Here is a 15,219-nt window from a genome sequence, read left to right as displayed (position 1 = left end):
GCCGGCACCAGCGCCTGCCGCTGCTGCCTGTTTCTGTTGCTGCTGCTGCTGCTGGTAATAGGACGATGCAGCTGAATATACTGCGGCTTCATAACCAGAATAAGAGGTACCTCAAAGATCAAAATAAAATAAACGTTACATTATTGTACATCAGTTATCAATTACAGAATACACTAGATTCAAAATGTTGCATAATAGAGTTCAGGGGACAGGGCAGTATATGAATGATTTATTGAGATCTTGTTAGGCAGTCTAAATTTTTCTTGATTTTTCACAGTACGCTACTATGGAGCTACAGTTCTGTCAGGAATTTATTTCATCTTAGACACACCTTTGCAGACATGCAGCTGTGTTAAGATACATCAAGCCATCCCTAAAGCACATGTGAAATTTCCTGGTACATCCAGAAAGAGTGAGTATGACATAACAAGAATTTTAATAAAAGATTTAACAAGGTCCACTTGAAGAAAGCAGTTTTCCAGAACCAGATTTGCTCTTCAGGGTTCCAAATGGAAAGAACAGACATTATGTAGAGGAAGAAAAAAAAGCGGTTAGCGCTATTACATTCTATTTCACTGATTTAAGTTGTTTTAGTGCAGAGAAGCTGCTTGCCTAGCTATGCAGCCCTCGATTTCTAGTATCAAAGCAGAACAAATCAAGGAAACTGGGCTTTCATATCTTTGAGGCAGTTTTCTCATAAACTTTCTACATCTATTGGTTCAAGTACTTTAATCCTCTGATAAGGCTCTGCCTCAAGGAAGTCTTAAAATTCCATTTTAAACAGAAGACAAAACAAAACAAAAAGTTCAAGGTAGCTACAACATGCCAGTTGATTACCATGTGGCCATAAAGTTGACATCTTTTCATCTTTAACTACTTTCTGGATTTCCAACGTTCGAAGGCAAGCCTTCTTTATGGCAGCCGTTCTCCTTCCATTTTGGGTCAAGACAGCCCAAATTTACCAGACTTACATTGGACAGCTCCCCCCATCTCTGTAACTGCTGTTCGATGGCAGTAAGATACCTTCCAATTTCCCTGGGTAGTATTTGTGTGGATGTGTTTCCTTGTATTTTTTATCCCTCATCTCTTCTTTCTGAATGTTACAGTATTTCCAAAACACTGCATGCAGCAATGCCAAAGCTTTCTCACATGTAACAAAATAGGCACATACAAAACCCAAACCTCTTTTAAAGGTTCAGCAAAATATTTTGCCATTACAATGACTGAACTGGTTGATACTTCTTGGTAGACCGTAATATAATTAATCATGAACTGCTGAAGTTCTGAGTATTTAAAGCTTTGCCTGTAGCAAGTGCAAAGATCCCAGGAACACAATACACAAAATTCTTACCAGAGTAAGTAACCGCTGTTGTACTGTACGTTGCACTTTGAGTATAGGATGGAACAACAGTAGCTGCAGCTGCTACTGGCTGCACAGTAGAGGACACTGGATATATAGAAAATGTAGTTGTTGCTGGACTTGGGGTTGCAGGTTTTATTGCTGTCACCTGTCGTGTTTGCTGGGCTTGGGTATACTGAGTTGCCCCTTGGCTATATCCTGCTTTCGGAGCTAATTAAGAGAGAAAATAAAAGCGTACAAACATTGATATCTTTTAGTTCCATGAAATGCAAATTGTATTAAGTTATACTTAATGACTGGCCAATATGCTGGGGAAAAAATGCAAAACAAGTGGTATTTATTTATTTTTTTTAAATTGCGTTGGGTTTTTTGCGTTACAGTTTTGAGGTTTATTCCAGTCATGTTTATGCATTGTGTACCATGCATCACAACTGTTTAGTCATGTCACAGCTCAAACTAGTAAGCCACAGATTTATTCATTTCTTTTTAACGGTTCTGCCATATTTCCCACAACATTCTCCTGGAAAAACTGGCTGCTCACAGCTTGGATGACTGTACTCTTTGCTTGATAAAAAACTGGCTGGATGGCCAAGCCCAGAGAATGGTGGTGAACGAAGTTAAATCCCATTGCTGGCCAGTCACAAGTGTTGTTGCCCAGAGCTCAGTATTGGGGCCTGTTCTCTTTAACATCTATATCAATGATCTGGATGAGGGGACTCAGTGCACCCTCTGTAAGTTCACAGATGACACCAAGTTGGGCAGGAGTGTTGATCTGCATGGGGGTCAGGAGGCTCCACAGAGGGGTCTGGACAGGCTGGATCAATGAGCTGAGGCCAGTGGTGTAAGGTTCAACAAGACCAAGTGCCGGGGCCTGTAGCAACCCCCTGCAATGCACCTTGATGGGGGAAGAGTGGTTGGAAACTGCCCACCTGAAAAGGTCCTGGGGGTGTTGGTCAACAGCCAGATGAATTTAAGTCAGCAGTGTGCCCAGGTGTCCAAGGAGGCCAACAACATCCTGGCTTATATCAGAAATAGCATGACAAACAGGAACAGGGAAGTGATTGTTCCCCTGTACTCGGCACTGGTGAGGCTGCACCTCGAATACTGTGTTGTTTTGGGCCCCTCACTTCAAAGAGGACGTTGAGGTGCTGGAGCAGGTTCAGAGAAGGGCAGTGAAACTAGTGAAGGGTCTAGAGAACTTATCTTACAAGATGCAGCTGAGGGAACTGGGGTTGTTTGGCCTGGAGAAAAGGAGTCTGAGGGGACACCTTATCACTCTACAGCTACCTGAAAGGAGGCTGTATGAAGGTGGGGGTCGGTCTCTTCTCCCAAGTAATAAGCAATAGGACAAGAGGGAACGGCCTCAAGTTGTGCCAGGGGAGATTCAGGTTGGACATTAGGAAAAATTTCTTTACAGAGAGGGTTGTGAAGCATATGAACAGGCTGGCCAGGGAGGTGGTGGAGGCCCCATCCCTGGAGGTATTTAAGAGATCTGTAGATGTGGTGCTGAGGGACATGGTTTAGGGACCCTGGAAGTGCAGGGTGAATGGTTGGACTTGAAGATCTTAAAGGTCTCTTACAACCGAAACAATTCTGTGATTCTGTAAACAACCTTCACATTCAATGGCTTTACTAGAGTAAACCTAAGCTTTCCTATTATCTCCAATTAAAGCAAAAAATACTAAATTGGATTTATGCTTTGTAGTAATCATGATACCAGTAATTACAGAACTACATATATCAAGTAACTAAAGAATTAGAAAAGATTCCTTCTAATCAAGTTCTCCTCAGAAAGTACTGACCCTTTGAACCTACTTCATAGAGGTTTCTAGACAAATCAATGTGGTGATGTCACAATAACGTTCTACGTGCGGCGTTTTTTCTATACATTGACAGAGATTACAAGACAAAACTAAAAAACCAAATACCTGGATAATGGAAATATTCAAAAAAACTATTTTTAAGGTATTAAAGTAGTACACAGACTATGTATAATGACAGCAGTTTGAATCGTGTCACTCACCCGTCTGGTAGTATGACTCGGCGACAGAAGGCTGAGGCTGAGCAGCAGCAGCCACAGCTGCTGCAGTTGCTGTTGGCTGTTGATAGTATTGTTTGCTGTCATAAGCTACCGCTGGGGCAGTAGATCTAACATAAGAATATGAATCCTAAAAATAAAGAAAATAAAAACTAGCAAGTTTTTCCTTTAAGTATATACGTGGAGTAATAAAAGTCATGAGCAGATCAAAGAAACAATGTATTTTCTTCTGGTCCACTTGAGTAGATCTAAAAAACATTTACAGCTACAGTATATACAAACATGCATTAAAGAAATGTTTACAGGTACTTACAGACTGACGGTCTTTTTCAGACTTAATGTAGGAATTAACCTCATGCTATTAAATCACCTTCCCTACTAAATCATTTTTGTTACTGAAAAGCCTTTCATTTAGTTTTCCATAATGACTATATCAGATTACATTTCTGTAAAATATGTAAGCAGAAAAACACCACAGTTGTCCACAAAAAGTGGACTTCTACAAACCACAATAAATTCACAAGTTTGCAAACAATATAACCCTACATGAGCTTTAAAAATACTATCATTAACAATACTTTTCTTGGTTATGTTTTTCAATGCCTTCTTTACTTTTTGGAGTATCAACCAGTCCATTAGGGAACCATATCTAGTCAATAATGGCCCATTCGACACCTCTAGAACTCAGGAGATGGCTAGTAAGCTCAGAAAGGGAAGGTCCAGAAGCCACTGTAGATTTGTACACATAGTCCCTTATCATCCTCACCGTATTAATGATAAAGCATAAAAAGTTGATCAACTGTGGGGCAGCAAGGCAAGAGCTACTATAGCTGAAATGTACTAATAAATAAAAATCTGTTTACTTCCACGAAATATAACAATACTATCTCCTCTCCATCCAACCTGTGTAAACAGAAATTAATTTTATCTAGTTTAGGAGACTTTCTTTGCTGTCCAGCTGTACCTAATAACTGACCCTGTAATTATGAGTACAGGTGTTACTGGAAAGCCTTCTACACTACAATTCATTACCATATTAACAAATTATAAAAGCTGTACAAAAGAACTGAGAACATGCAGCAATAATACAGTTCTTTTAAACACATCAAAATACTAACTAGAATCTAGATAAAGTCTAGATAAGTTCAGGACTAAAGGTTAAATAATTATTACAAGAGATACACTATTTTTCGACATCCAAGATGAAAACAGACAAACAGTTCCCCTTTGTAAAAACCTGTAGCTACAGGTTAGGCAGTAATATCACAAAGGGTACTCCAAAACTACCCATAGTTCTCCTCCTAGGTCAGTCTCCTATTCTCATATGTGTGGTACTAGAACTCCTGTGGCACACAGGAATCTGACAAGCAAACTATTTCCACCGCCACTGAAATTTTTCACTGGAACAGTTTTTTCACGTACATCAGTTCCATGACTCAGTTTGCTGCAAGCCACTGGAACATTTAAGCTAGCTAAGACAGTACCATTATTTTCAGCAGTAGTTCCACAAAATCACTTGGAAGTAAACATCAGTTCATTGCTCTACCACCGAATCACCGAGTTCTAACCCCCCCGCCATGGGCAGTGACACCTTCCACTAGATGAGGTTGCCCAAAGCCCCATCCAGCCTGGCCTTGAACACCTCCAGGGATGGAGCACCCACAACTTCTCTGTGCAACCTGCACCAGTGCCTCATCATCAGGTTTCGCTAAGTAACATGAGTTGTATTGAAACTGATTCACAGAACCAAAACCCACAATTGCTATGACATTCTCTTATCCAAACAGGCCTCCTCCTTTTAATGTATCATTTAAAAATCATATAACCAAAGTAACTTTTTTCAGAACCCACCTGGTAATTCTGTGTAGTGACAGGAGGTGGTGGTGGTGGAGCTTCTTGTTGCCTCTGTGTATAACCATAGTCTGTAGCTGTGTGGGCTGTAGGATAGCCTCCATATGCAGCAGCTGTTGCAGCAGCTGCAACAGCTACTGGAGCAGGCCTGGCTACTGCAACGGTAGCTGCTGCTGGAGCATAGGCTGCAGTGACGGTGTGCGCAGCGACTGGTGCCTGGTGGACAGTGTAGCTAGCAACCGTGGTTGGATGGGAATAGGCTACACCCGAAGCTGGCTGCTGGCTGTATTGTAAAAAGACAGTAAAGAAATAATTAGATTAATCCAACATGCTAAGCTAATGCCTACGATTTCAAAATCCCAGATTTGATTAACACTCGTCTGTTCTACAAGAACAGACGTACCCCTGCGTACACTTTAATGGTTCTTTTTACCTCTCTTCCACCCCCATGAAAAAGGTTGAATCATTCTGAAGTCTCTATGGATCCACACATATCACGCAGGTGATGACTTTCTTAGCAAACGGGGCATTAATGTGTTTGGGTTTTTTTCAGCAGTTTTTCAGAGTCTTTCTTTTTTTTTCAGAGTCTTTCATTCAAAATAATACAAAAATCTTAAACTGTTACCCTCTCATGACCCACAAATTTTTAAATTCTTTAATAGTTCTTCAATAAAACTGACATACTTGTCATATTAAGAAAAATACTTTTCTGTGAGAGCTCATTACTGACCTGCACTTGCATGCAGTTTTTCAATACACTGTATTAAAGTAACAAGATTTTAAAGACTTCCATGAAAATTAGCTCAGAACTCTTGCATATAAGGTAGAGACACTTTAAATACACACCTCTGATAGGAAACTTCTCCCACAGAAGTTTAGAATTATAAAAGCTGGTCCCACTCGCTCGTACAGGGGTCCACTGCCTCACAACATGAAGCATCAAAAGAACAGTCTGATCAAGCAAGAAGACTGCTACCAGAACTCTAGCAACCTTCCAGGCACATGCTGAGACTAATCTGCCTCTCTAAAATTTGTTGGTAGGAAATTAGTGTGTGACTATTTACTAAGAATGAGTAAATATTAACAGAGGAAATAAAAATTATGGCTTCAGAGATTTAATTATTTGAACCGACACTAGTATTATTGTCATATATTGGTATGTAACTATGCATTATGATTAGAAGCTCAGAATAGTTATTTTAATTTTTAAACAAATAAAGTGAACTGGGCAAAATGTCACTACCTGGAACAATGATATGATGTGGGGATTGAGTGATTACTCTGAATTTTTTAGTACATGTCCTGCACTAGTGTTCAATAACATTTAAGAATCTCTGTAGGTTTTCATACCTCCCTAGCACTATTAAAAGATAATTCAAAACTAACTCCATGCCTATCAAGGAACCCCTATGTTTCAGAGTAAGGTAGATAAATGAAATCTCACTTCAAGCAAACACACTCAGTGGCACAATGGAACTGCAGTATGGTTATGCTCAAAACCAAAAGCAATGAGTTACAGTATTTTTTCCTAAAGTCTCTGATATTCTCTCTGACCTACCTACCAAAGCACCTTTTAATGATACATATTATTATTTTTCCAGAAGATATTTCTGTATCTCCCTTGTTTAGTAATATTTCTTTATTTTTATAAAAATTTATTTTGTCATTTTAATTACAGCAGAATCCATTAACTTACAAATATACAGATATATAAAAAAAATCATGCTTACAGCACAAACAGAGAAAATTTTATTACTATTGGACACGGCTGGACTCCACCTCTTTCCATCCGTAGGCCCCTGACTGCATTCCATCCAAATTTAATTCAGTTGTGAGTTGTACTGACAATTATGTTTTATTTTATTTTCAATTTCTTAGCATAACAGTAGAATGACAAGATATAACTATTTCAGTAGAGCTTTCACTACTGTTTGAAACAATTCCTCCTACTTGATGTACAAAGGAAGATTTTGTTTTGTCAGTTTAAGGTGAGAAATTGGACTCCACCAGAAAATTCTGGAAGAGTGTTTTATGACTGTAAAAGTGAATGACAGTCTATAAAATTAGGTTGCATTATCTATATATCTAACATTATTGAAGTGTAAAATTTCCACAAATTCTGAGGTAATGATCATTATCATTATAAAAAACACATTAAATTGGGACCTCAGACTAGAGTTGAACACATCAACAGTCCAATACTGCCACAAGGCAAGACTGGCTCCACCCTATCCCCACTCTTACTCTTCCCTCCTCCCACACACCAAACCTAAATATGCCATCCTGTTCCACCCCTGATGCTAGTTCTGTTTCTTGACAAGCTATTCAGGGCATTGATTTAACTCATTACTCTAGCAGAAAACAATGAGAATATTTGCTGGGCTCGTTTTCTAACATGGTAGAAATGTTAGAAATACTGGAGCTTACAAAACAAGTCTGTTAATGCCAGAACCCATGTAAGTTATACGTAGGGAAACAGGAAAAAAATGTGTGGAGGAGAAAGGACATGGATCTGTCCAAGAAGCATTAACCCAGCTCTTCCAAGATTCACAAAACCGTGCTTAAGTTACTATTAGAAAATATGATACAGTGCTCACAACACACTACTAAAGTAACAGTACCAGTCAGTTTATCAAAGGAAATGCTTTTGTTCTCAGAATATATGATTAAAGCTACCTGACAGTTCTCAGGATTTAATATCATTAAGAGATTATGATCATTATCAGCAGGACTATTACAAGATTCTGAGACAGAGAGTTTCATTCCTTTTGTGCTATTTTTGTATTGAATTCCTTATCATGGTATAGAATTAACAGCCCAAATCACTTGATTTCTAAGGCTAATACAGTTCTATGACCATGTTTACTTTAGCAAACCTGTTCCCCTTGCTTCTGCAACATCATGCAGAGCTAGTGATCGAGTTTGCAAGACAGCAAGAAAAATATTCTAGAATTGACTTACAAAATTGACCTTAACAAAATTTATGTTATATTATGTTACAGATATTCATGGTGACATCTTTTCTAAATTTATGATACTCCTTTTTCTCTCCATGGTCCTACTGAAAACCTTTGAACATTGCAATGACCAGACATTTTCATATAATTAATTTACACAAGAAGATATTTGCGTCAACTTCTTCATTTAACTTTCAATAGTTTTTATCCTTGTTTAATTACTACATCACCTTTGCTGAGAGGAGCTTACCTCCTCCTAGATGATTTTTCCAGACTTCCTATTCCACTATCTTTCTTGCAGTCCATCTGTTCACCTATCCTAGTATCATCTATTCTTCTTTCTTGACTGCAGATGGCAAGAAACGTATGCATCATTTTAGATGAAGTTTCAGCTGTGCTTTGCTCCAAACAGTGCTTTCTTTCCAAACTGACTAACTTTCTCAGAGCAGCTTCTTGTAAAGTTACCTGTGTACTGACAATATTTTCCTCGCATCAAATATCACAACACGCCATAGTAATATAGATATTAAGCAAGATTCAGAATCAATCCCTAGGGAACTCCACTGCAATCATTTCTATTTGATAATCTTCTAATTCTACTAACCACTCTACCAACTACTTCTCTACAATTCTTTTACTAATCCCTACCTTAAGTAATAACTTTCCATACTGCACCACATCAAGGATTTCAGCTAAGTCTTAATAAGTAAGACTCCAAAAGACTTCGGCACATGACCAACTTAATAGAGCAACAATGAAATACAGTATGTCAGCTGAGCTATGGTAACAAACGACATAGGTGTTCTTTACCACAACAAAGTAATTCAGTTTCACTTAATCCCCCAACACAGTGGGGAAAAAGTTGAGCCAAATTACTCCGTATGTTGTATGGGCTAAAGATATGCAAACAGGTACTGCAGCACAGCATAGAAGCTAACTAATTGATCTGGTAACTTAAGACAGTTTTCTTTGTAAGATCAGGTCTTTTCTACTGCAAAATAAATTCAAATATCCTTATTAGCATCTCTGAGTTCAAGAAATTCCAGCTCTCTTCATATGAAAAGATAGTCCAACTGGCTTGATTAACTAGGTGGAACTTAAACATTAGAGAATAATTTAGGTTGAAATAATGTGCAGGTCAGCTGTTCTAACCCAGTGCTCAGCGCATGGCTCACTTTGAAGTTACAGTAGATTTATAATGGCTTTATACATCAGGTTCTGATAATCTCCAAGAATGAAGATTGCAACACTGCTCTAGACAACCTGTTCCAGTGCTTGAGCATCCTCACTGTCAAGAATTTTTCATTAGTTTATAAAAGCTTCATTTTGAAAAGCAAATGAGCTCTACATCAATATTCACATAAGACAAACCCAGTGACCATTGTGACCATTCAGTGTAACTTCCTTGTACAATTCTTGCAGTGTTTTAATTTACTATCAAAATAAACATCATTCTTTAAGAAGTTATGGGTTACTTTGTTACTTTGATACTTTGTTACTTTGATGCTTCAAATCATAATCTGCTGCATTGCTATTACATCTTTCCCAAGAAATTTTAATTCAAAAAGAATGTATTTTATTCATACCACACCTATTTCTTCAGCTGTTCATAATAACATCAGTGCTTACCCACCAAGCTGACTACAATTCCTACGTTCAAGGAACAATACACATTACTCAATGCTCATCTTCTAGCTCAGATTTCTATTTCACTGTTTTCACTGTCCCAGCCAGAGCTAGTTTACAGCACATATTCCACTCAATTGATCTGCTCCAGGTTCTGCAGATTTTCATTCTACAGCTTTCTGTAGTTCTTTGTTAGCTACAGAAATAATTTCCACACCTAGTCTCTCCCTGCCTGGGAATGAACATCTAATTTCTACTGACACTAATGATGGGAAATACTAGCCTGTCTGATTCATTAGTATCTGAACAAGTGCCATATATTATGAAATATGATATTAAACTTTCTAGATAAGACTGACTGCAGTGGCTGTATATCTCTCTCCACAGTAATCTCCAATTCCATGTCAGTCTGATTTTCTGGAGGAGAGGGAGCACACTGGCTCACAATTTTGCAGCATTTGTCCCAGAGCAAAGGCCACATTAAATGTCTGGTGTATGAAACTCCTTTCACTAAGTGAGAGCACATTTTCCCAAGGCAGGTGCACATTTTGCCCTGATATTTTGCAACCTGGACATAAGACTAACACTACAGCTGCTTTCATGGTTTCAACATCTGAATGTGATTCTGAAACAGTACAACACATGAAACTCTTTTTTCTCATCTGCAAAGTCTACATTGCAAAACACTGAGGCATCAAAGTTATCAAGAAGATCTCCCGGCTGAATTCAACACCATAAAATCAATTCAGCTATAGTATAAGTTGGTTTTTTAATCTACCTTTTAAAAAAGGTAGATACTTAGCCAGAGGAATCCCAACCTGAACACTTACATTTGAACAAGTTGCATTAAAACACCAGCAACAAAATGTCCACGCCTTGAGAACAAGCTTTCAAAACAGACGGTGTTAGCCATCGCTACTTCATATTATTTATTAAAATAACCAGAATAATTTCATAATTCTGTTGGTAATTTTTATTCCCCTGTCGAAAAATAGAATATTCAACCGGCAATAAAAAACCCCCTTTTCTGAACTGCATGAAGATCCTTAACCAGGAAACTGTAGCAGTGTTTTTGATATAGAAAAATAAATATGGACTTCCACAGTGGAAAAAAAAAAAAGCTTAAAATTAAGCCAGAAGCTGGCTGTAAGGCAGAATTTGCCAATCAATAGCAATTAATGAAGTATTGCTGTCCACTTAGCTAAACATTGTTCTCCGGTTCCAAAATCACACAGGTTTGTCTAATTTAAACAGCTGTACAATGTAGGTTTGTAAATGAGCATCATTCTTTCTCAAAAAATGAAAGCTTCGATAAGAACTCATGTTACAACTATTAGATCCAATGCAGTACAACCCTCACTTGCTAGTTACTGCTTCTGTCTCCTTTGAGAGCACACGTAGAATCAGTCTTGAGAAAAGACAAGGCAGAAAGAACCGTGCCTCAGCTATAGCACCCAAGGAGACCTTCCGCCGTGCTTTTTGCAACCAGACTCGCCTATCCCGCGTTGGCCTTTTCAGCCATCAGCGCGCTTGCAGTAAGCGTGGGTAAAGCCCTTTCCAAATCTTCGTCTGCGAAGCCAAGCCATGAATGAATGAAAAGTGAAGAGAAGCACTAACAGAAGGTCCGGATTTCCTGTGACACATCAGTCCAAGAATGACAGAGAATTAAAAGCAAATAAGAGATAAATACTGGATTTTCTTTTATAGAACATGTGGCTAGTGTCCTTTTTCATTTCCAGCTATTGACCCTTTCTAGTAAAAGAGTCTTGAGGCTTTTTTTGTAAAAACTGTAAATTGAAAGTAGAAAGCTTTGTTTTTATATATTAACAATACTATGGAAAGGCAACTCTTCTACATAATGTTATCTATTTTGCCAGGTAATAACTCCAGATGTCTTAAGACTTAAAGGTATTTTATTTTCCACATTAAGATATCTGTGGAGTGAGTCACCTGTTAAGAAACTTAATAAGACATCTGCAGCAACTATAGTTAGAGGAATACATTTTCAGGAAAATGTAGTCTATTTCCACATAAGATACATAGCACCTAAAAGGCTCCCTATAAGTCTTGCTTTTCATCACACTGATTTAACTTAAAACAAAAAAAATTACTTGTAAATCATGTGCATCTAAGCCAAAGAAAAATAAAAATGCTGCTTTTCAGTGTATCTCCATACTAACAACCAACACACCCACTCCCCACCCCCACCACGTATTAATGCAGCTGTTATTCCAGCTGTGTTTAGGGCGCTGAACCCTCTTTGTAGAAGTGAAGAACATCTCGTATTTTTTAGCTTTGGTTTTGATATAGAGTTAAGAGCAGGACTAAAAGCAATTTTGTCTCCATCCAAACCACAAGTTTCCTCAGAAATTACAAATTCTGAAACATATTTCTTGCAGGTTTTGGGGTTTTTTTCATTTAAAGACATGATTTTCAGGCTAGCTTAGCACAACATTTAAGCTATTCTTAAAATAATTTTAAAAATACAAATACCTTAAACTAAAAGCCCCTGCTAATTCATACTTATTTCTTGAATTGTAACTTTTAAGAACATTTAAACATTTTAGCATTAAGGAAACTGTATTTTTTGAGACTTAACTGCTAGATTTCTCGAAGTTTCACAGATTATTCTATTAGTAGCAAAAAATACAGCTTTGCAGTTTTTCTTTCAGGGATATAAAGACTGAAACTAGTATGACTTAACTACAAAAACTGAACAAAGCACAGCTATCTGCTGCTTCTTCGGATCCTAACTTAGGAAGAGGCAATACTGAGTAACTAGTCAGATAAGTTTCAGGTTAATGCAACTTGGGCGGATAAAAGTAAAAACAAAATCGTAAGAATTAAAAAGGAAAAACACAAAGACAAACAACAACAACAACAAAAACCAAGGGAGTTTCTTTCCTTCTAAACACACTTGGCAATAAACAGCTTAAAAGGGTGAAATGAAATATAGCACTACAGTAAGCTGTACTTCAGAAATGACTTGACTTCTGTTTTTCTAGAGCCTGTCACTCAATATGGGCATAAAAATTTGATGAAGACTGAATATATCTTTTTACAATTTTAATAAAAATTATTGTTTCCTATTACTAAGATTTGGTGAACAGAACATAGTTTATAATGCAATTCACTAAGATTCCAGAGAGAGGCCTTAAGACATGCAAATGCCTCTTGAATTCTGTTAAATTTCAGCAGCTACTAATAAGGTATTCTATGGTTTAACTACAGATGGCCTAAAAAAGAAAGTTCCTTGCAGCAATTATGAGTTTCTCTTCCTCTTCCTTGTTTCTAAAAACAGCGTAGCATCATTCTATCATGAACGATAAATACTGATTGCTACTAGATAGCTAAACCGTATATTATCAATAAATCACCTCAGAGATGCATATCCTTTTGTTTTCACAACACGCTCTTAATACTTCATTAATCTTCACATTTATTCTTATGACCTGATTTAAATCCGATGAAAATCTCCAACGTTTTACTGCACATGAAAATATAACTGCAAGTGCGTGCAACAGTGATGCAACGTATGCTCTGTATCCACCTCTGTTTACTCTGTTGCACACAATGGACAGCTCATTGCCTACACCTCTTCACAATCAAAACACCGACTTTTGAAAGTCTCGTCAACATCCATATTCACAGTGAAAACAGAAGACAAAAAGAGCTCAGCTTCAGCTAATTCGTCTGCCTGAAAAAGTACCAACTATTAACATTTTCCTGGTAAAAAACACAGAATCAGAGAATGGGCCTCTGGAGGTCATCTGGGGTTACAATCCCTCTCCAGCAGGTCCACCTACAGTCAGTCATCCAGGACTGTGATTAGGCAACTTCTGAACTCTCCAAGGATGGAGACTCCACAATTTCCCTGGGCAACCTGTGCCAGTGCTCACTCACCCTCACAGTAAAAAGTGTTTCCTGATGTTCAGAGGGAACCCCCTGTGTTTCAGTTTGTGCCCAGAGCCTGTGGTCCTGTCACGGGGCACCACTGCGAAGAGCCTCACTCAGCTCTCTTGGCACTCTCCCTTCAGCTATTTATATGCATTAAGATGCCCACTCAGCCTTCTCCTTGCTAGGCTAGACAGTCCCAGCTCTCTCTCAGCCTTTCCTCACAGGACAGGGAGATCATCTTTGTGGGCTCTTTGTTGGACTCTTTCCAGGATGTTCCCATCTCTCTTTTGTTCCGGAAGCCCGGAACCACACACAGGACTCCAGGGGTGGCCTCACCAGGGCTAAGTTAAGAGAGGAAGGATCACCTCCCTCAGCCTGCTGGCCATATCCTGTCTAGTGCAGCCCAGGATGCCAGGCCGGTTCTCTGCTGCAAGGGCACGGTGCTGACTCGCGTTCAACCTGCGTATCCTCCAGGACCCCCAGTTCTTTTCTGCCAAGCTGCCTTCACGCTGGGTGGCCCCAGCGTATATTGGTGCTTGGGGCTGTTCCTCCCTGGGTAGAGAACTTTGCACTTTGCCTTGTTGACCATCATGAGATTCCTGTCTGCCCATTTCTCCAGCCTGTTGAGGTCCCTCTGGATGTCAGTGCAACCATTTCTCCTAGTTTTGTGTCATCAGCAAACTTGTGGAGGGTACGCTCTGTCCCACAGAATCATTTTGCTTGGAAGAGACATTTAAGATCAAGTCCCACTGTTAACCTGTCACTGCCAAGACACCACTAAACTGTGACCCTAAACACCACATCTACACATCTTTTAAATACCTTCAGGGATGCGGACTTCGCCACCTCCCTGGACAGTCTGTTGCAATGCTTCACAAGCTGTTTGGTGAGATTTTTTCTTAATATCTTTCCCTGGTGTAACATGAGGCTGTTTCCTCTCATCCTGTTGCTTGTTACTTGGGAGACCAACCCCCACATCTCTCCAACATCCTTTCAGGTAGCTTTAGAGAGCAATAAGGTCTCCTCTCAGCCTCCTTTTCTGCAGGCTAACCAATCCCAGTTCCCTCAGCTTCCTCTCACAAGACTTGTGCTCTACTCCCCTCAACCTATCATCGAGATCATTAATGAAAGTGTTAAAGAGGAAAAAGTGCTGAAATCGGCACGTTCTCCATAAAAGGAAACTTCACTAATATGAAAAATTGTATTCAGTTCTTAAAACTTGAGCTAGTACTTTACTTTTCTAGCACCAATAATAGAACTACACTTTAAACTTCTATTGTTGGTTTTTAGTAGCAGACAAAATGATACATAATTTAACACCCCAGAATTAAGCCTACAACTATTGATCCATTTTGAGGACTACACCACTGACTGAAAAGTCTCCTCTAGTGCTCAGTTTCTAAAGCTATGAGCCTCCTGCAAAGTTCAACTGGTTGGCAGACTTCCCTCCTAAAAATGATAAACACTCCTCTGATTACTGAGGCACCTTT

General features: G+C 38.8%; 1 protein-coding gene across 1 annotated transcript in view; it reads right to left on the bottom strand.

The window, feature by feature from the left end:
• ZFR (zinc finger RNA binding protein) overlaps positions 1–10,745 on the bottom strand; it is a 36,719-nt gene extending 25,974 nt beyond the window's left edge. The window contains exons 1-6 of the mRNA XM_010136640.1: positions 10,663–10,745; positions 8,457–8,552; positions 5,250–5,538; positions 3,384–3,528; positions 1,352–1,570; positions 15–110 (exon numbers count right to left, since the gene is read on the bottom strand). Coding sequence (XP_010134942.1) covers positions 15–110; positions 1,352–1,570; positions 3,384–3,528; positions 5,250–5,538; positions 8,457–8,552; positions 10,663–10,745 — 928 coding nt within the window. The remainder of the gene's footprint in view (positions 1–14; positions 111–1,351; positions 1,571–3,383; positions 3,529–5,249; positions 5,539–8,456; positions 8,553–10,662) is intronic.
• Positions 10,746–15,219: the final 4,474 nt, after the last annotated feature.

This window comes from Buceros rhinoceros, unplaced genomic scaffold (assembly GCF_000710305.1).
Source record: "Buceros rhinoceros silvestris isolate BGI_N320 unplaced genomic scaffold, ASM71030v1 scaffold2625, whole genome shotgun sequence".
NCBI lineage: Eukaryota > Metazoa > Chordata > Aves > Bucerotiformes > Bucerotidae > Buceros > Buceros rhinoceros.
This window is presented reverse-complemented; position numbering and strand designations above follow the sequence as displayed.